General features: G+C 57.9%; 1 protein-coding gene across 5 annotated transcripts in view; it reads right to left on the minus strand.

Moving 5' to 3' along the window:
- The window catches only part of LOC116955358 (uncharacterized), a 378,574-nt gene that overhangs the window by 294,126 nt on the left and 64,264 nt on the right, over window positions 1–20,184 (minus strand). For all 5 annotated transcript variants that reach the window (XM_076053062.1, XM_076053060.1, XM_076053059.1 and 2 more), the window contains exon 4: window positions 19,310–19,475. In XM_076053062.1, the coding sequence (XP_075909177.1) occupies window positions 19,310–19,475 (166 nt within the window). The remainder of the gene's footprint in view (window positions 1–19,309; window positions 19,476–20,184) is intronic.

Genomic DNA, 20,184 nt, shown 5'->3' on the forward strand with positions numbered 1-20,184 from the left:
GAGGAGGGAGGGAGGAGGTGGGTGGAGGAGGGAGGGAGGAGGTGGGTGGAGGAGGGAGGGAGGAGGTGGGTGAAGGAGGGAGGGAGGAGGTGGGTGGAGGAGGGAGGGAGGAGGTGGGTGGAGGAGGGAGGGAGGAGGTGGGTGGAGGAGGGAGGGAGGAGGTGGGTGGAGGAGGGAGGGGAGGTGGGTGGAGGAGGGAGGGAGGAGGTGGGTGGAGGAGGGAGGGAGAAGGTGGGTGAAGGAGGGAGGGAGGAGGTGGGTGGAGGAGGGAGGGAGGAGGTGGGTGGAGGAGGGAGGGAGGAGGTGGGTGGAGGAGGTGGGTGGAGGAGGTGGGTTAAGGAGGGAGGGAGAGAGTTCCCGGCTGTAAGTGAGGCAGAGGGGAGATGAGAGGAGCGAGAGGAGCAGGTAGAGGAGGGGGGGGATGGAGTGGGGGCGGTCACGAGCGGATCGCGGGCGGCGCTGGCGATGACATCACAGTCTGGGAGCTCGCAGACAAAGCGGTGGGGGTAGGGGGGTGGGGGGGGGACTCTGCTGGCTGTCCGCAGCACCGGGGGCACGAGAGGAGGCTACTGGGGCGTGAGTCATTGTCTAGTGGGGAGGGAGTCAGAGACGAGTGGGGAGGGAGTCAGTGTGAGTGTCTAGTGGGGAGGCAGTCAGTGTCTAGTGGGGAGGGAGTCAGTGTGAGTGTCTAGTGGGGAGGGAGTCAGAGACGAGTGGGGAGGGAGTCAGTGTGAGTGTCTAGTGGGGAGGAAGTCAGTGTCTAGTGGGGAGGGAGTCAGTGTGAGTGTCTAGTGGGGAGGGAGTCAGTGACTAGTGGGGAGGGAGTCAGAGACGAGTGGGGAGGGAGTCAGTGTCTAGTGGGGAGGGAGTCAGTGTGAGTGTCTAGTGGGGAGGGAGTCAGTGTGAGTGTCTAGTGGGGAGGGAGTCAGTGACTAGTGCGGATGGAGTCAGTGTCTAGTGGGGAGGGAGTCAGTGTCTAGTGGGGAGGGAGTCAATGTGAGTGTCTAGTGGGGAGGGAGTCAGTGTCTAGTGGGGAGGAAGTCAGTGTCTAGTGGGGAGGGAGTCAGTGTCTAGTGGGGAGAGAGTCAGTGTGAGTGACTAGTGGGGAGGGAGTCAGTGTCTAGTGGGGAGGGAGTCAGTGACTAGTGGGGAGGGAGTCAGCATCTAGTGGGGAGGGAGTCAGTGTCTAGTGGGGAGGGAGTCAGTGACTAGTGGGGAGGGAGTCAGTGTCTAGTGGGGAGGGAGTCAGTGTCTAGTGGGGAGGGAGTCAGTGTCTAGTGGGGAGGGAGTCAGTGCTAGTGTCTAGTGGGGAGGGAGTCAGTGTGAGTGTCTCGTGAGGAGGGAGTCAGTGTCTAGTGGGGAGGGAGTCAGTTTGAGTGTCTAGTGGGGAGGGAGTCAGTGTGAGTCTCTAGTGGGGAGGGAATCAGTGTGAGTGTCTAGTGAGGAGGGAGTCAGTGTGAGTGACTAGTGTCGAGGGAGTCAGTGTGAGTGTCTAGTGGGGAGGGAGTCAGTGTCTAGTGGGGAGGGAGTCAGTGTGAGTGACTAGTGGGGAGGGAGTTAGTGTGAGTGTCTAGTGGGGAGGGAGTCAGTGTGAGTGTCTAGTGGGGAGGGAGTCAGTGTGAGTGTCTAGTGGGGAGGGAGTCAGTGTCTAGTGGGGAGGGAGTCAGTGACTAGTGGTGATGGAGTCAGTGTCTAGTGGGGAGGGAGTCAGTGTCTAGTGGGGAGGGAGTCAGTGTCTAGTGGGGAGGGAGTCAGTGTCTAGTGGGGAGGGAGTCAGTGTCTAGTGGGGAGGGAGTCAGTGTCTAGTGGGGAGGGAGTCAGTGTCTAGTGGGGAGGGAGTCAGTGTGAGTGTCTAGTGGGGAGGGAGTCAGTGACTAGTGGGGAGGGAGTCAGTGTGAGTGTCTAGTGGGGAGGGAGTCAGTGACAAGTGGGGAGGGAGTCAGTGTGAGTGTCTAGTGGGGAGGGAGTCAGTGTCTAGTGGGGAGGGAGTCAGTGTGAGTGTCTATTGGGGAGGGAGTCAGTGACTAGTGGGGAGGGAGTCATTGACTAGTGGGGAGGGAGTCAGTGTCTAGTGGGGAGGGAGTCAGTGTGAGTGTCTAGTGGGGAGGGAGTCAGTGACTAGTGGGGAGGGAGTCAGTGTGAGTGTATAGTGGGGAGGGAGTCACTGACTAGTGGGGAGGGAGTCAGTGTGAGTGTCTAGTGGGGAGGGAGTCAGTGTCTAGTGGGGAGGGAGTCAGTGTGAGTGTCTAGTGGGGATGGAGTCAGTGTCTAGTGGGGAGGGAGTCAGTGTGAGTGTCTAGTGGGGAGGGAGTCAGTGACTAGTGGGGAGGGAGTCAGTGACTAGTGGGGAGGGAGTCAGTGTCTAGTGGGCAGGGAGTCAGTGTGAGTGTCTAGTGGGGAGGGAGTCAGTGTCTAGTGGGGAGGGAGTCAGTTTCTAGTGGGGAGAGAGTCAGTGTGAGTGACTAGTGGGGAGGGAGTCAGTGTCTAGTGGGGAGGGAGTTAGTGACTAGTGGGGAGGGAGGCAGCATCTAGTGGGGAGGGAGTCAGTGTCTAGTGGGAGGGAGTCAGTGACTAGTGGGGAGGGAGTCAGTGACGAGTGGGGAGGGAGTCAGTGTGAGTGTCTAGTGGGGAGGGAGTCAGTGTCTAGTGGGGAGGGAGTCAGTGTGAGTGTCTAGTGGGGAGGGAGTCAGAGACGAGTGGGGAGGGAGTCAGTGTGAGTGTCTAGTGGGGAGGGAGTCAGTGTCTAGTGGGGAGGGAGTCAGTGTGAGTGTCTAGTGGGGAGGGAGTCAGTGACTAGTGGGGAGGGAGTCAGAGACGAGTGGGGAGGGAGTCAGTATCTAGTGGGGAGGGAGTCAGTGTGAGTGTCTAGTGGGGAGGGAGTCAGTGTGAGTGTCTAGTGGGGAGGGAGTCATTGACTAGTGGGGAGGGAGTCAGTGTCTAGTGGGGAGGGAGTCAATGTGAGTGTCTAGTGGGGAGGGAGTCAGTGTCTAGTGGGGAGGAAGTCAGTGTCTAGTGGGGAGGGAGTCAGTGTCTAGTGGGGAGAGAGTCAGTGTGAGTGACTAGTGGGGAGGGAGTCAGTGTCTAGTGGGGAGGGAGTCAGTGACTAGTGGGGAGGGAGTCAGCATCTAGTGGGGAGGGAGTCAGTGTCTAGTGGGGAGGGAGTCAGTGACTAGTGGGGAGGGAGTCAGTGTCTAGTGGGGAGGGAGTCAGTGTCTAGTGGGGAGGGAGTCAGTGTCTAGTGGGGAGGGAGTCAGTGCTAGTGTCTAGTGGGGAGGGAGTCAGTGTGAGTGTCTCGTGAGGAGGGAGGCAGTGTCTAGTGGGGAGGGAGTCAGTTTGAGTGTCTAGTGGGGAGGGAGTCAGTGTGAGTCTCTAGTGGGGAGGGAGTCAGTGTGAGTGTCTAGTGAGGAGGGAGTCAGTGTGAGTGACTAGTGTCGAGGGAGTCAGTGTGAGTGTCTAGTGGGGAGGGAGTCAGTGTCTAGTGGGGAGGGAGTCAGTGTGAGTGACTAGTGGGGAGGGAGTTAGTGTGAGTGTCTAGTGGGAGGGAGTCAGTGTGAGTGTCTAGTGGGAGGGAGTCAGTGTGAGTGTCTAGTGGGGAGGGAGTCAGTGTCTAGTGGGGAGGGAGTCAGTGACTAGTGGTGATGGAGTCAGTGTCTAGTGGGGAGGGAGTCAGTGTCTAGTGGGGAGGGAGTCAGTGTCTAGTGGGGAGGGAGTCAGTGTCTAGTGGGGAGGGAGTCAGTGTCTAGTGGGGAGGGAGTCAGTGTCTAGTGGGGAGGGAGTCAGTGTCTAGTGGGGAGGGAGTCAGTGTGAGTGTCTTGTGGGGAGGGAGTCAGTGACTAGTGGGGAGGGAGTCAGTGTGAGTGTCTAGTGGGGGAGGGAGTCAGTGACAAGTGGGGAGGGAGTCAGTGTGAGTGTCTAGTGGGGAGGGAGTCGCTGTCTAGTGGGGAGGGAGTCAGTGTGAGTGTCTAGTGGGGAGGGAGTCGTGACTAGTAGGGAGGGAGTCATTGACTAGTGGGGAGGGAGTCAGTGTCTAGTGGGGAGGGAGTCAGTGTGAGTGTCTAGTGGGGAGGGAGTCAGTGACTAGTGGGGAGGGAGTCAGTGTGAGTGTATAGTGGGGAGGGAGTCACTGACTAGTGGGGAGGGAGTCAGTGTGAGTGTCTAGTGGGGAGGGAGTCAGTGTCTAGTGGGGAGTGAGTCAGTGTGAGTGTCTAGTGGGGAGGGAGTCAGTGTCTAGTGGGGAGGGAGTCAGTGTGAGTGTCTAGTGGGGAGGGAGTCAGTGACTAGTGGGGAGGGAGTCAGTGACTAGTGGGGAGGGAGTCAGTGTCTAGTGGGGAGGGAGTCAGTGTGAGTGTCTAGTGGGGAGGGAGTCAGTGTCTAGTGGGGAGGGAGTCAGTTTCTAGTGGGGAGAGAGTCAGTGTGAGTGACTAGTGGGGAGGGAGTCAGTGTCTAGTGGGGAGGGAGTTAGTGACTAGTGGGGAGGGAGGCAGCATCTAGTGGGGAGGGAGTCAGTGTCTAGTGGGGAGGGAGTCAGTGACTAGTGGGGAGGGAGTCAGTGTCTAGTGGGGAGGGAGTCAGTTTCTAGTGGGGAGGGAGTCAGTGTCTAGTGGGAAGGGAGTCAGTGTGAGTGTCTAGTGGGGAGGGAGTCAGTGTGAGTGTCTCGTGAGGAGGGAGTCAGTGTCTAGTGGTGAGGGAGTCAGTGCTAGTGTCTAGTGGGGAGGGAGTCAGTGTGAGTGTCTCGTGAGGAGGGAGTCAGTGTCTAGTGGTGAGGGAGTCAGTGCTAGTGTCTAGTGGGGAGGGAGTCAGTGTGAGTGTCTCATGAGGAGGGAGTCAGTGTCTAGTGGGGAGGGAGTCAGTTTGAGTGTCTAGTGGGGAGGGAGTCAGTGTGAGTGTCTAGTGAGGAGGGAGTCAGTGTGAGTGTCTAGTGGGGAGGGAGTCAGTGTCTAGTGGGGAGGGAGTCAGTGTGAGTGACTAGTGGGGAGGGAGTTAGTGTGAGTGTCTAGTGGGGAGGGAGTCAGTGTGAGTGTCTAGTGGGGAGGGAGTCAGTGTGAGTGTCTAGTGGGGAGGGAGTCAGTGTCTAGTGGGGAGGGAGTCAGTGACTAGTGGTGAGGGAGTCAGTGTCTAGTGGGGAGGGAGTCAGTGTCTAGTGGGGAGGGAGTCAGTGTCTAGTGGGGAGGGAGTCAGTGTCTAGTGGGGAGGGAGTCAGTGTCTAGTGGGGAGGGAGTCAGTGTCTAGTGGGGAGGGAGTCAGTGTGAGTGTCTAGTGGGGAGGGAGTCAGTGACTAGTGGGGAGGGAGTCAGTGACTAGTGGGGAGGGAGTCAGTGTCTAGTGGGGAGGGAGTCAGTGTGAGTGTCTAGTGGGGAGGGAGTCAGTGTCTAGTGGGGAGGGAGTCAGTTTCTAGTGGGGAGAGAGTCAGTGTGAGTGACTAGTGGGGAGGGAGTCAGTGTCTAGTGGGGAGGGAGTTAGTGACTAGTGGGGAGGGAGGCAGCATCTAGTGGGGAGGGAGTCAGTGTCTAGTGGGGAGGGAGTCAGTGACTAGTGGGGAAGGAGTCAGTGTCTAGTGGGGAGGGAGTCAGTTTCTAGTGGGGAGGGAGTCAGTGTCTAGTGGGGAGGGAGTCAGTGTGAGTGTCTAGTGGGGAGGGAGTCAGTGTGAGTGTCTCATGAGGAGGGAGTCAGTGTCTAGGGGGGAGGGAGTCAGTTTGAGTGTCTAGTGGGGAGGGAGTCAGTGTGAGTGTCTAGTGAGGAGGGAGTGAGTGTGAGTGTCTAGTGGGGAGGGAGTCAGTGTCTAGTGGGGAGGGAGTCAGTGTGAGTGACTAGTGGGGAGGGAGTTAGTGTGAGTGTCTAGTGGGGAGGGAGTCAGTGTGAGTGTCTAGTGGGGAGGGAGTCAGTGTGAGTGTCTAGTGGGGAGGGAGTCAGTGTCTAGTGGGGAGGGAGTCAGTGACTAGTGGTGAGGGAGTCAGTGTCTAGTGGGGAGGGAGTCAGTGTCTAGTGGTGAGGGAGTCAGTGCTAGTGTCTAGTGGGGAGGGAGTCAGTGTGAGTGTCTCATGAGGAGGGAGTCAGTGTCTAGTGGGGAGGGAGTCAGTTTGAGTGTCTAGTGGGGAGGGAGTCAGTGTGAGTGTCTAGTGAGGAGGGAGTGAGTGTGAGTGTCTAGTGGGGAGGGAGTCAGTGTCTAGTGGGGAGGGAGTCAGTGTGAGTGACTAGTGGGGAGGGAGTTAGTGTGAGTGTCTAGTGGGGAGGGAGTCAGTGTGAGTGTCTAGTGGGGAGGGAGTCAGTGTGAGTGTCTAGTGGGGAGGGAGTCAGTGTCTAGTGGGGAGGGAGTCAGTGACTAGTGGTGAGGGAGTCAGTGTCTAGTGGGGAGGGAGTCAGTGTCTAGTGGGGAGGGAGTCAGTGTCTAGTGGGGAGGGAGTCAGTGTCTAGTGGGGAGGGAGTCAGTGTCTAGTGGGGAGGGAGTCAGTGTCTAGTGGGGAGGGAGTCAGTGTGAGTGTCTAGTGGTGAGGGAGTCAGTGACTAGTGGGGAGGGAGTCAGTGACTAGTGTGGAGGGAGTCAGTGTCTAGTGGGGAGGGAGTCAGTGTGAGTGTCTTGTGGGGAGGGAGTCAGTGTCTAGTGGGGAGGGAGTCAGTGACTAGTGGGGAGGGAGTCAGTGACTAGTGGGGAGGGAGTCAGTGTGAGTGACTAGTGGGGAGGTAGTCAGTGTGAGTGACTAGTGGGGAGGGAGTCAGTGACTAGTAGGGAGGGAGTCACTGTGAGTGTTTAGTGGGGAGGGAGTCAGTGTGAGTGTCTAGTGGGGAGGGAGTCAGTGTGAGTGTCTAGTGGGGAGGGATTCAGTGTGAGTGTCTAGTGGGGAGGGAGTCAGTGTGAGTCTCTAGTGGGGAGGGAGTCAGTGTGAGTGTCTAGTGGGGAGGGAGTCAGTGTGAGTGTCTAGTGGGGAGGGAGTCAGTGTGAGTGACTAGTGGGGAGGGAGTCAATGTGAGTGTCTAGTGGGGAGGGAGTCAGTGTGAGCGTCTAGTGGGGAGGGAGTTAGTGTCTAGTGGGGAGGGAGTCAGTGTCAAGTGGGGAGAGAGTCAGTGTGAGTGACTAGTGGGGAGGGAGTCAGTGTCTAGTGGGGAGGGAGTCAGTGACTAGTGGGGAGGGAGTCAGTGTAAAGTGGGGAGGGAGTCAGTGTCTAGTGGGGAGGGAGTCAGTGTCAAGTGGGGAGGGAGTCAGTGACTAGTGGGGAGGGAGTCATTGACTAGTGGGGAGGGAGTCAGTGTCTAGTGGGGAGGGAGTCAGTGTGAGTGTCTAGTGGGGAGGGAGTCAGTGACTAGTGGGGAGGGAGTCAGTGTGAGTGTATAGTGGGGAGGGAGTCAGTGACTAGTGGGGAGGGAGTCAGTGTGAGTGTCTAGTGGGGAGGGAGTCAGTGTGAGTGTCTAGTGGGGAGGGAGTCAGTGTCTAGTGGGGAGGGAGTCAGTGACTAGTGGTGAGGGAGTCAGTGTCTAGTGGGGAGGGAGTCAGTGTCTAGTGGGGAGGGAGTCAGTGTGAGTGACTAGTGGGGAGGGAGTCAGTGTGAGTGACTAGTGGGGAGGGAGTCAGTGTCTCGTGGGGACGGAGTCAGTGACTAGTAGGGAGGGAGTCAGTGTGAGTGTTTAGTGGGGAGGGAGTCAGTGTGAGTGTCTAGTGGGGAGGGAGTCAGTGTCTAGTGGGGAGGGAGTCAGTGACTAGTGGTGAGGGAGTCAGTGTCTAGTGGGGAGGGAGTCAGTGTCTAGTGGGGAGGGAGTCAGTGTGAGTGACTAGTGGGGAGGGAGTCAGTGTGAGTGACTAGTGGAGAGGGAGTCAGTGTCTCGTGGGGAGGGAGTCAGTGACTAGTAGGGAGGGAGTCAGTGTGAGTGTTTAGTGGGGAGGGAGTCAGTGTGAGTGTCTAGTGGGGAGGGAGTCAGTGTGAGTGTCCAGTAGGGAGGGAGTCAGTGTGAGTGTCTAGTGGGGAGGGAGTCAGTGTGAGTCTCCAGTGGGGAGGGAGTCAGTGTGAGTGTCTAGTGGGGAGGGAGTCAGTGTGAGTGTCCAGTGGGGAGGGAGTCAGTGTGAGTGACTAGTGGGGAGGGAGTCAATGTGAGTGTCTAGTGGGGAGGGAGTCAGTGTGAGTGTCTAGTGGGGAGGGAGTTAGTGTCTAATGGGGAGGGAGTCAGTGTCTAGTGGGGAGGGAGTCAGTGTGAGTGACTAGTGGGGAAGGAGTCAGTGACTAGTGGGGAGGGAGTCAGTGTGAGTGTCTAGTGGGGAGGGAGTCAGTGTGAGTGTCTAGTGGGGAGGGAGTCAGTGTGAGTGACTAGTGGGGAGGGAGTCAGTGTGAGTGTCTAGTGGGGAGGGTGTCAGTGAGAGTGTCTAGTGGGGAGGGAGTCAGTGTCTAGTGGGGAGGGAGTCAGTGTCAAGTGGGGAGAGAGTCAGTGTGAGTGACTAGTGGGGAGGGAGTCAGTGTCTAGTGGGGAGGGAGTCAGTGACTAGTGGGGAGGGAGTCAGCATCTAGTGGGGAGGGAGTCAGTGTCTAGTGGGGAGGGAGTCAGTGACTAGTGGGGAGGGAGTCAGTGTAAAGTGTGGAGGGAGTCAGTGTCTAGTGGGGAGGGAGTCAGTGTCTAGTGGGGAGGGAGTCAGTGCTAGTGGCTAGTGGGGAGGGAGTCAGTGTGAGTGTCTCATGAGGAGGGAGTCAGTGTCTAGTGGGGAGGGAGTCAGTTTGAGTGTCTAGTGGGGAGGGAGTCAGTGTGAGTCTCTAGTGGGGAGGGAGTCAGTGTGAGGGTCTAGTGAGGAGGGAGTCAGTGTGAGTGACTACTGGGGAGGGAGTCAGTGTGAGTGTCTAGTGGGGAGGGAGTCAGTGTCTAGTGGGGAGGGAGTCAGTGTGAGTGACTAGTGGGGAGGGAGTTAGCGTGAGTGTCTAGTGGGGAGGGAGTCAGTGTGAGTGTCTAGTGGGGAGGGAGTCAGTGTGAGTGTCTAGTGGGGAGGGAGTCAGTGTCTAGTGGGGAGGGAGTCAGTGACTAGTGGTGAGGGAGTCAGTGTCTAGTGGGGAGGGAGTCAGTGTCTAGTGGGGAGGGAGTCAGTGTCTAGTGGGGAGGGAGTCAGTGTCTAGTGGGGAGGGAGTCAGTGTCTAGTGGGGAGGGAGTCAGTGTCTATTGGGGAGGGAGTCAGTGTCTAGTGGGGAGGGAGTCAGTGTGAGTGTCTAGTGGGGAGGGAGTCAGTGACTAGTGGGGAGGGAGTCAGTGACTAGTGTGGAGGGAGTCAGTGTCTAGTGGGGAGGGAGTCAGTGTGAGTGTCTTGTGGGGAGGAAGTCAGTGTCTAGTGGGGAGGGAGTCAGTGACTAGTGGGGAGGGAGTCAGTGACTAGTGGGGAGGGAGTAAGTGTTAGTGTCTAGTGGGGAGGGAGTCAGTGACTAGTGGGGAGGGAGTTAGTGTGAGTGACTAGTGGGGAGGGAGTCAGTGTCTCGTGGGGAGGGAGTCAGTGACTAGTAGGGAGGGAGTCAGTGTGAGTATTTAGTGGGGAGGGAGTCAGTGTGAGTGTCTAGTGGGGAGGGAGTCAGTGTGAGTGTCTAATGGGGAGGGAGTCAGTGTGAGTGTCTAGTGGGGAGGGAGTCAGTGTGAGTCTCTAGTGGGGAGGGAGTCAGTGTGAGTGTCTAGTGGTGAGGGAGTCAGTGCTAGTGTCTAGTGGGGAGGGAGTCAGTGTGAGTGACTAGTGGGGAGGGAGTCAATGTGAGTGTCTAGTGGGGAGGAAGTCAGTGTGAGTGTCTAGTAGGGAGGGAGTTAGTGTCTAGTGGGGAGGGAGTCAGTGTCTAGTGGGGAGGGAGTCAGTGTGAGTGACTAGTGGGGAGGGAGTCAGTGACTAGTGGGGAGGGAGTCAGTGTGAGTGTCTAGTGGGGAGGGAGTCAGTGTCTAGTGGGGAGGGAGTCTGTGTGAGTGTCTAATGGGAGGGATTCAGTGTGAGTCTCTAGTGGGGAGGGAGTCAGTGTGAGTCTCTAGTGGGGAGGGAGTCAGTGTGAGTCTCTAGTGGGGAGGGAGTCAGTGTGAGTCTCTAGTGGGGAGGGAGTCACTGTGAGTGTCTAGTGGGGAGGGAGTCAGTGTGAGTCTCTAGTGGAGAGGGAGTCAGTGTGAGTGACTCGTGGGGAGTCAGTGTGAGTGACTAGTGGGGAGGGAGTCAGTGTGAGTGTCTAGTGGGGAGGGAGTCAGTGTGAGTGTCTAGTGGGGAGGGAGTCAGTTTGAGTGTCTAGTGGGGAGGGAGTTAGTGTGAGTGTCTAGTGGGGAGGGAGTCAGTGTGAGTGTCTAGTGGGGAGGGAGTCAGTGTGAGTGTCTAGTGGGGAGGGAGTCAGTGTGAGTGACTAGTGGGGAGGGAGTCAGTGTGAGTGTCTAGTGGGGAGGGAGTCAGTGTGAGTGTCTAGTGGGGAGGGAGTCAGTGTGAGTGTCTAGTGGGGAGGGAGTCAGTGTGAGTCTCTAGTGGGGAGGGAGTCAGTGTGAGTCTCTAGTGGGGAGGGAGTCAGTGTGAGTGTCTAGTGGGGAGGGAGTCAGTGTGAGTGACTAGTGGGGAGGGAGTCAGTGTGAGTATCTAGTGGGGACGGAGTCAGTGTGAGTGTCTAGTGGGGATGGAGTCAGTGTGAGTGTCTAGTGGGGAGGGAGTCAGTGTGAGTCTCTAGTGGGGAGGGAGTCAGTGTGAGTCTCTAGTGGGGAGGGAGTCAGTGTGAGTGTCTAGTGGGGAGGGAGTCAGTGTGAGTGTCTAGTGGGGAGGGAGTCAGTGTGAGTGTCTAGTGGGGAGGGAGTCAGTGTGAGTGTCTAGTGGGGAGGGAGTCAGTGTGAGTGACTAGTGGGGAGGGAGTCAGTGTGAGTGTCTAGTGGGGAGGGAGTCAGTGTGAGTGTCTAGTGGGGAGAGAGTCAGTGTGAGTGTCTAGTGGGGAGGGAGTCAGTTTGAGTGTCTAGTGGGGAGGGAGTTAGTGTGAGTGTCTAGTGGGGAGGGAGTCAGTGTGAGTGTCTAGTGGGGAGGGAGTCAGTGTGAGTGACTAGTGGGGAGAGAGTCAGTGTGAGTGTCTAGTGGGGAGGGAGTCAGTGTGAGTGTCTAGTGGGGATGGAGTCAGTGTGAGTGGCTAGTGGGGAGGGAGTCAGTGTGAGTGTCTAGTGGGGAAGGAGTCAGTGTGAGTGTCTAGTGGGGAAGGAGTCAGTGTGAGTGTCTAGTGGGGAAGGAGTCAGTGTGAGTCTCTAGTGGGGAGAGCGTCAGTGTGAGTGTCTAGTGGGGAGGGAGTCAGTGTGAGTGTCTAGTGGGGAGGGAGTCAGTGTGAGTGTCTAGTGGGGAGGGAGTCAGTGTGAGTATCTAGTGGGGAGGGAGTCAGTGTGAGTGTCTAGTGGGAAGGGAGTCAGTGTGAGTCTCTAGTGGGGAGGGAGTCAGTGTGAATGTCTAGTGGGCAGGGAGTCAGTGTGAGCGTCTAGTGGGGAGGGAGTCAGTGTTAGCCTTTAGTGGGGAGGGAGTCAGTGTGAGTCTCTAGTTCGGAGGGAGTCAGTGTCTAGTGGGGAGGGAGTCAGTGTGAGTGTCTAGTGGGGAGGGAGTCAGTGTGAGTGTCTAGTGGGGAGGGAGTCAGTGTGAGTCTCTAGTGGGGATGGAGTCAGTGTGAGTCTCTAGTGGGGAGGGAGTCAGTGTGAGTGTCTAGTGGGGAGGAAGTCAGTGTGAGTGTCTAGTGGGGAGGGAGTCAGTGTGAGTGTCTAGTGGGGAGGGAGTCAGTGTGAGTGTCTAGTGGGGAGGGAGTCAGTGTGAGTCTCTAGTGGGGAGGGAGTCAGTGTTTAGTGGGGAGGGAGTCAGTGTGAGTGTCTAGTGGGGAGGGAGTCAGTGTGAGTGTCTAGTGGGGAGGGAGTCAGTGTGAGTCTCTAGTGGGGAGGGAGTCAGTGTCAAGTGGGGAGGGAGTCAGTGTGAGTGTCTAGTGGCGAGGGAGTCAGTGTGCGTCTCTAGTGGGGAGGGAGTCAGTGTCAAGTGGGGAGGGAGTCAGTGTGAGTGTCTAGTGGAGAGGGAGTCAGTGTGAGTCTCTAGTGGGGAGGGAGTCAGTGTGAGTCTCTAGTGGGGACGGAGTCAGTGTCTAGTGGGGAGGGAGTCAGTGTGAGTGTCTAGTGGGGAGGGAGTCAGTGTGAGTCTCTAGTGGGGAGGGAGTCAGTGTCAAGTGGGGAGGGAGTCAGTGTGAGTGTCTAGTGGGGAGGGAGTCAGTGTGAGTCTCTAGTGGGGAGGGAGTCAGTGTCTAGTGGGGAGGGAGTCAGTGTGAGTGTCTAGTGGGGAGGGAGTCAGTGTGAGTGTCTTTTGGGGAGAGAGTCAGTGTGAGTGTCTAGTGGGGAGGGAGTCAGTGTGAGTGTCTAGTGGGGAGGGAGTCGGCGTGGCCTGGATCGTGGTGAGTTGCCGTTATTGTCGTCTGTGGCACCAACAGAAGGTGGCTTTATAACGCTCGCGCGGGCGAGGCCCGGTATGCTTCGGCACAGGATATTAAACGGGCAGGAGCTCAGACGAAACGCCCTAACCCTGAGGGTGTTGATGCCGGAGCCTCGCGCTCCAGATCTGTGCCAGGAAAAGGCGTCGCGCGTTCACCAAAAGCCACGGCGACTGTCACCACCACCACCACCAACCCCCCCCCCACCCTCCTTCCTCTTTAGTGTTCATCTCCGCGCACCCCCCATCACGTCGCATTTCCAACAACACCCTAGAGTAGACACCTCGCATTTCCAACACCCTCGGTGACACGTGGACACCACCACCACCACCACCCCCGCCCCAGCCCGGACGTTGGTTTCATTCGCGAGTTTTTCGTGAACGTACGGACGGACGGCACCGACGTTCCGGTGTGCGAGCGAGTGAGCGAGCGAGCGATTTCGACGTTGGAGAGACGCCGGCGTTCGGCAGAGACATTGACCCACGAGCGACAGACGTCTGCCTGCAGAGACGGTTTTTTTTTCGATCAAAGTCGTTTCAGCAATTTTATTTTAAAAATAAATGCAAAGCCCCCAACCCCCCACTCCACCCCCCACCCCACGTGATGGTACGCGTCGCTGCCGTGCGATGAGTACGGCGCTCGGGAGTCAACAAAACAATAATTGGGGGGCTGTGTGTCTTCCGCTGGGGGGCTCTGTGTCTACTCTTGGGGGGCTCGGTGTTAGCGGTGTCGCCGCGTCGTTCCACCTCGCGACATCCGCTCCGACCGCTCGTCCGCGACAATGTGGCCGGGGGCGAGGTGGAGGCTAGGTGGGTAGGCTGGGAGATGATAAATACTGCTACTATTATTATTGATGTTTTTAGTATTGATGTTATTATTTTTCATGTTGTTATTATTAATGTTGCTATTATTCGCATTCTTTTTCGTGTTATTCTTATTATCCATGTTATTATTCATGTTATAATTCTTGTTATTATTATTAATGTTATTATTATCCATGTTATTAGTATTCATTTTATTATTATTCGTGTTATTATCCATGTTATTATTATTCATGTTATTATTATTCATGTTGTTACTATTATTATTCTTCCTGTTATTATTATCCATGTTATTATTATTCATGTTATTGTTATTATTATCATCATAATTTTTAATTATTATCGGTCAGAAAATCCTGAGTGAGAGCGTCTCCAGGCTCGTTGGGTTCGTTATGTGGCGTCGGTCCTGTGTCGCACAGACACAGGCAGAGCCACAGACACCGATAGAGTCACAGGCAGAGTCACAGGCAGGAGTCACAGGCAGAGTCACAGGCAGAGTCACAGTCACAGGCAGAGTCACAGTCACAGGCAGAGTCACAGACACAGGCAGAGTCACAGGCAGAGTCACAGGCAGAGTCACAGTCACAGACAGAGTCACAGGCAGAGTCACAGTCACAGGCAGAGTCACAGGCAGAGAAACAGACAGAGTCACAGGCAGAGTCACAGGCAGAGTCACAGTCACATGCAGAGTCACAGGCAGAGTCACAGTCACAGGCAGAGTCACAGTCACAGGCAGAGTCACAGACGCAGACACAGGCAGAGTCACAGGCAGAGTCACAGACACAGGCAGAGTCACAGACACAGGCAGAGTCACAGTCACAGCAGAGTCACAGACACAGACACAGGCAGAGTCACAGACACAGGCAGAGCCACAGACACAGGCAGAGTCACAGGCAGAGTCACAGACACAGGCAGAGTCACAGACACAGGCAGAGTCACAGACACAGGCAGAGCCACAGACACAGGCAGAGTCACAGACACAGGCAGAGTCACATACACAGGCAGAGTCACAGGCAGAGTCACAGGCAGAGTCACAGTCACAGCAGAGTCACAGACACAGACACAGGCAGAGTCACAGACACAGGCAGAGCCACAGACACAGGCAGAGTCACAGACACAGGCAGAGTCACAGGCAGAGTCACAGGCAGAGCCACAGACACTAGACACAGTCACAGGCACAGGCAAAGTCACAGACACAGGCAGAGCCACAGACACAGGCAGAGTCACAGACACAGGCAGAGTCACAGACAGAGTCACAGACACAGACAGAGTCACAGACACAGACAGAGTCACAGACACAGACAGAGTCACAGGCAGAGTCACAGACACAGGCAGAGTCACAGACACAGGCAGAGTCACAGGCAGTCATAGACACAGGTAGAGTCACAGACAGCGTCACAGGCAGAGTCACAGACACAGGCAGAGTAACAGGCAGAGTCACAGGCAGAGTAACAGAGGTGGCGGAGGTCACGACGGCGTGTGGAGTGAAGCCGGCACGGCTGGCGGTGAGTCCTGTGTGAGCTCGTTAATGATCGCTTTATTTTTCTTTCCATTCCTGGGGTTATTTTCCCCTCCTCGCCCCCCCCCCCCCCCGGTCAGTGCCTTTCCATCCCCCGCACGGCTGGAACCAAAGACACCGACCTCCTCCTCCTCCTCCTCCTCCAAACTCCGAGCTCTTGTGGACGCGTGTCTTCAGACGTCACCCACGACCACGTCACTCAAACTACAGCCGCTCCCCCCCCCCCCCCCTCCGACCGCCGCGGTGTCCGACGTTTCGCTCCGCGCGCGCCCGCAGCGCACGCGCGCGGAGCGAGCCCGGAACCGGCTGCCACCGTGGGAACCGAAGGAGCGCCTCTCCGGCTTGAGGCGCCAGCGACGGTACGCCGTGGCCGGGGAGAATCCGCGACTTCTCCGGGCAAAGAAATCGTGTCGTCTCCGATGTATTCGTCTGCGTATTTACATTGTTGCTGCTGTTGTTGTTGATGTTGTTGTTCACACCTCGCTGATGTCGTCAAGGAGCGACAAAGCCATCATCGCAGCCGTCGAACCGACGAGGCGGCCGTCTGGAACGCTCTTCCCCGCCGATGTTAGGAAGCCACGGGGAAGCTGGGCACTTTGAAATCGCCGTCAACACCGGCGGGTCCTTGAACTTTGCCGCAGCCTTGCACCCATTTGGTTCTCAATCGATGATAATAAAAAAAAACGTGCAATGTTATTCGACGCATAGGGGTTGATGAAACAAAGGAAGTTGTAAATGAACGTGGACGTGCTTAATTTGTGCGGTTTCGATGATTTGCCCTCGAACATAAATCTGGTCGCGTCTCGCCCCTCCCCCTCCCCCCAGCAAGGGAATCTCGCACCCCCTGGGGTGCACCGTGCACCCCCAGGTCAAGAAAAAGAAGAAGCACGACTCGAGATTGACAAACTCATTTCAGTAGAACTCCTTTCTGGGTTTGGGTTCCTCGTCCCTCCCACGCGCCTCCGATTAGCACGGCCGGCTACGTACGGCGAGAAGGAAAGTTGAAGGCAGGCACAGCGGTGGGGTCGCCCGTGGAATGCGTCTTTATCGCCTGACCACCACCCCTCTCTCTCTCCTCTCTCTCTCCTCTCTCTCCTCCCTCTCTCTCTCTCCTCTCTCTCCTCTCTCCTCTCTCTCCTCTCTCTCTCCTCTCTCTCTCTCCTCTCTCTCTTCTCTCTCTCTCCTCTCTCTCCTCTCTCCTTCTCTCTCTCCTCTCTCTCTCCTCTCTCCTCTCTCTCTTCTCTCTCTCCACTCTCTTTCTCTCTCTCCTCTCTTCTCTCTCTCCTCTCTCTCTCCTCTCTCTCCTCTCTCCTCTCTCTCCTCTCTCACTCTTCTCTCTCTCCTCTCTCTCTCTCTCCTCTCTCTCTCTCCTTTCTCTCCTCTCTCTCTCTCTCCTCTCTCTCTCTCCTCTCTCTCCTCTCTCTCCTCTCTCTCCTCTCTCTTCTCTCTCCTCTCTCTCTCCTCTCTCTCTCTCCTCTCTCTCCTCTCTCCTCTCTCTCTCTCCTCTCTCTTCTCTCTCTCCTCTCTCTCTCTCCTCTCTCTTCTCTCTCTCTCTCTTCTCTCTCTCCTCTCTCTCCTCTCTCTCCTCTCTCCTCTCTCTCTTCTCTCTCTCTCCTCTCTCTCTCCTCTCTCTCTCTTCTCTCTCCTCTCTCTCTCCTCTCTCTTCTCTCTCTCCTCTCTCTCCTCTCTCTCTCCTCTCTCTCTCTCCTCTCTCTCTCCTCTCTCCTCTCTCTCCTCTCTCTCCTCTCTCTCCTCTCTCTCTTCTCTCTCTCCACTCTCTCTTCTCTCTCCTCTCTCTTCTCTCTCTCTCCTCTCTCTCCTCTCTCCTCTCTCTCTTCTCTCTCTCTCCTCTCTCTTCTCTCTCTCCTCTCTCTCTCTCCTCTCTCTCCTCTCTCTCTCTCCTCTCTCTCTCCTCTCTCTCCTCTCTCTTCTCTCTCTCCCCGCACGCATTCCATGGCTGGGGCGGCAGCAGAAGTCAGCAGCCGCGACTTCGCACAGAACGCCTTTCAACGATCGGACGTTACATTTATTGTTTTAGCCGCCCCCGAATACAGGGGGGTGGTAGGTGCCTCCCCCCCCGATCTACCCCACCTCCTAAGTGAAGGGGGGGGGGGTCTGCAAACAGGAGGGAGAAGGAGCAGGAGCTACGGTGGTGGTTGTGGTGGTGGTGGTTATGGTGGTGGTTGTGGTGGTTGTGGTGGTGATGGTTGTGGTGGTGGTGGTGATTGTGGTGGTGGTTGTGGTGGTGGTTATGGTGGTGGTTGTGGTAGTGGTGGTGGTTGTGGTGGTGGTGATTGTGGTGTGATGGGTTGTGGTGGTGGTTGTGGTTGTGGTGACTGCGGTGATTGTGGTTGTGGTGGTGGTGGTTGTGGTGGTGGTTGTGGTGGTTGTGGTTATGGTGGTGGTTGTGGTGGTTGTGGTGGTGGTTGTGGTGGTTGTGGTGGTGGTGGTGGTGGTTGTGGTGGTGGTTGTGGTGGTGGTTGTGGTGGTGGTTGTGGTGGTGGTGGTTGTGGTGGTGGTTGTGGTGGTTGTTGTGGTGGTGGTTGTGGTGGTGGTTGTGGTGGTGGTGGTGGTTGTTGTGGTGGTGGTTGTGGTTATGTTGGTGGTTGTGGTGGTTGTGGTGGTGGTTGTGGTGGTTGTGGTGATGGTTGCGGTGGTGATTGTGGTGGTGGTGATTGTGGTGGTGGTGATTGTGGTGATGGTGGTGGCGGGGGAAGCAGTGGGGTAGGCGGAGAGGGTTGCCGACCGTGACGAAGGGCGAGGGGTCACGTGAGGGTACGGTGGGGGGGGGGGGGGGTCTCATGCCCCCTCCCACCCCCCCCCCCCAGAGGTATTGGGTTCCTCCACCGCCCTCAGAAGCAGCGACCCACTATGCGTGGTTCGCCTGGGGGGTGGGAGTAGCCAGCCCGAGGAGAACCCCCCACAGCCGCTGCTACTCATCTAGAGCCGGCGGCGGGTGGAAATTCCACATTCGTATGACGGGGGGCGGGGGGAGAGAGAGGAGGCGATCCGAAGGACAGCAGCCACTGTCGAAGTTCCCACAAAGCGGTACTTGTTTTATCGATTACCCCTCCCCCTGGAGGTGTGATGGGCTGAATCACACCCCCCCCCTCCCCCCCCCCCCCCGCCGTCATCCCACCCTACAGGGGGCGCGGCGGTTGATAAAATGAGTACTGCGGTTGTCCTATGGAACAGACTCGTCCTCGCCATAGGAACGTGGAATTTTGTCCACCGGCTCAGCACCGACGGAGGACGCTTCCGCCGCGGCGTAGCGACGATGACTCCGGACGGTTCGATTTCGGTGCCACCGCTCTGACCTCTGACCTCTGTGGGACCCACCGGTGCCCCCGCTCCGACCTCTGACCTCTGTGGGCTCCACCGGCCCCCCGCTCCGACCTCTGTGGGCCCCACCGGTGCCCCCCGCTCCGACCTCTGTGGGCCCCACCGGTGCCCCCGCTCCGACCTCTGTGGGCCCCACCGGTGCCCCCGCTCCGACCTCTGTGGGCCCCACCGGTGCCCCCCGCTCCGACCTCTGTGGGCCCTACCGGTGCCCCCCGCTCCGACCTCTGTGGGCCCCACCGGTGCCCCCCACTCCGACCTCTGTGGGCCCCACCGGTGCCCTCGCCACGCCGATAACTCCCAACCCCACGAGGGAACCTCCCCCGCTACGCCCTCGTCGTAACCCTGGCGACGCCGGCTGCTCATTAACCACCCGCCCCCCGCCTCTCCCTCTTCTCGCTCTCTCAGCCCTCCACAGGTCAAAGCGGCGGAGGAGAAGGGGGCGGCGGGCCCAGGTGACGATTCAACGGCTTGAAGGCCGCGGCGAGCGCCATGGGCGACCGTCGCCCGAGCGCGGCCACGGTCGCTTGGGGTGAGGCGGCGAACCGCAACGCCGCGCTCCGCGGCCTCTGCCCGCTCGCCGTCCGCCCGGCCGTCCATCCGGAATGTTTCCCCACCTTCGGATTGGCGTCGGAAGGCCGGGGGGTGACGTCGTCTCGACGGCCTGCTGCGCGGCGATCGCCTTAAGGGCCGCTCGGTGGCCTCACCGGACCCCGGTGAGGCCGCCGCGCTTCCGTCGGCAAACGTCACCGATGCCGTCGACCTCCGCACCGCCCGTCGCGTCGCCCGAAAGGTCCCGGCTCCGCAATAGGGCCTCCGCCATAGGGCCTCCGCCGTAGGGCCTCCGCCGTAGGGCCTCCGCCGTAGGGCCTCCCCCGTAGGGCCTCCGCCGGGTGCAAGCGCTCGGGTCGCGAGCGCCCACCAAGGGGCGGCTCAGCGACTCGCTAACCGCTGAGCCACGCCCCCCTCCTCCCCCCCCCCCCCCCGACGCACTCGATATTACAAATGCCCCACGCGCGCGCGCCAGGCTAGGTGCACCTCGAGGCGCGTCGCGTTCCGTTGCGGAGGGCTCGCCCGCCGGCAAGGAGGATGCCGCGGGGCAGAGCCGGCTGGCGCGGACTTGTGCACGACCGTGGTGGAAGGCAGATGCTCCAGCTGCGTGGGGGTGGGGGTAGTTGGGGGGGTTAGGGGTGCAGGGGGGGGGGGCGAGGGGGGGCGGGGGTCACGCGTCTCACCTCGAAGGCCTCCTCGTCCAGGATGCGGGTGCCGAAGACGGCGATCCCGTTGACGTCGATCCGCGAGCCGGCGAGGGAGCGCGCCAGGGGCCTCGTCACGCTCCTCCGGCAGTCCAGCGTCAGCGTCACGTTCTGCCCGCGCACGCTCAGTGCCACGCGGTGCCACCTGCGGCGGGGGTGGGGGGTGGGGGTGGTTAGTCGCGGTGGGGGGGGGGGGGGGGTGGAGGCGAGAAGGGGCAGCCGGAGGAGGCAATGGTGGGTTTCAAGGGCGGAGGAAAAGGGGCACGTTCCCGATTGGGTCACATTCCCGAGATTGGGTCACATTCCCGATTGGGGCACATTGCGAATTCTGGGACATTCCCCATTGGGTCACATTCCCAATTGGGGCACATTGACGCTTCTGTCACATTCCCAATTGGGTCACATTCCCAATTGGGTCACATTCCCAATAAGGTCACGTTCCCAATTGGGTCACATTGCCGATTGGGGAATCCCACCCTGAGACTTCCCCCAGACATTGTAAAGTTCTTTGGTTGTTGAACAGGGGAATTGCATTTGAACGTTAAAGACGCAGTCGCAGCAACAGCACCACCACATCGACGTTTCACTCTGGAACATTTCTCCATCTCTTTCATTTTATTACATCTCTATCTCACTACATCTCTATCTCACTACATCTCTATCTCACTACATCTCTATCTCACTACATCTCTATTTCGCTACATCTCTATCTCACTACATCTCTATCTCACTACATCTCTATCTCACTACATCTCTATCTCACTACATCTCTATTTCCCTACATCTCTATCTCACTACATCTCTATCTCACTACATCTCTATCTCACTACATCTCTATCTCACTACATCTCTAT

Source organism: Petromyzon marinus, chromosome 59, assembly GCF_048934315.1.
Source record: "Petromyzon marinus isolate PM22_M1 ecotype Great Lakes invasive population chromosome 59, UKy_Petmar_22M1.pri1.0, whole genome shotgun sequence".
NCBI lineage: Eukaryota > Metazoa > Chordata > Hyperoartia > Petromyzontiformes > Petromyzontidae > Petromyzon > Petromyzon marinus.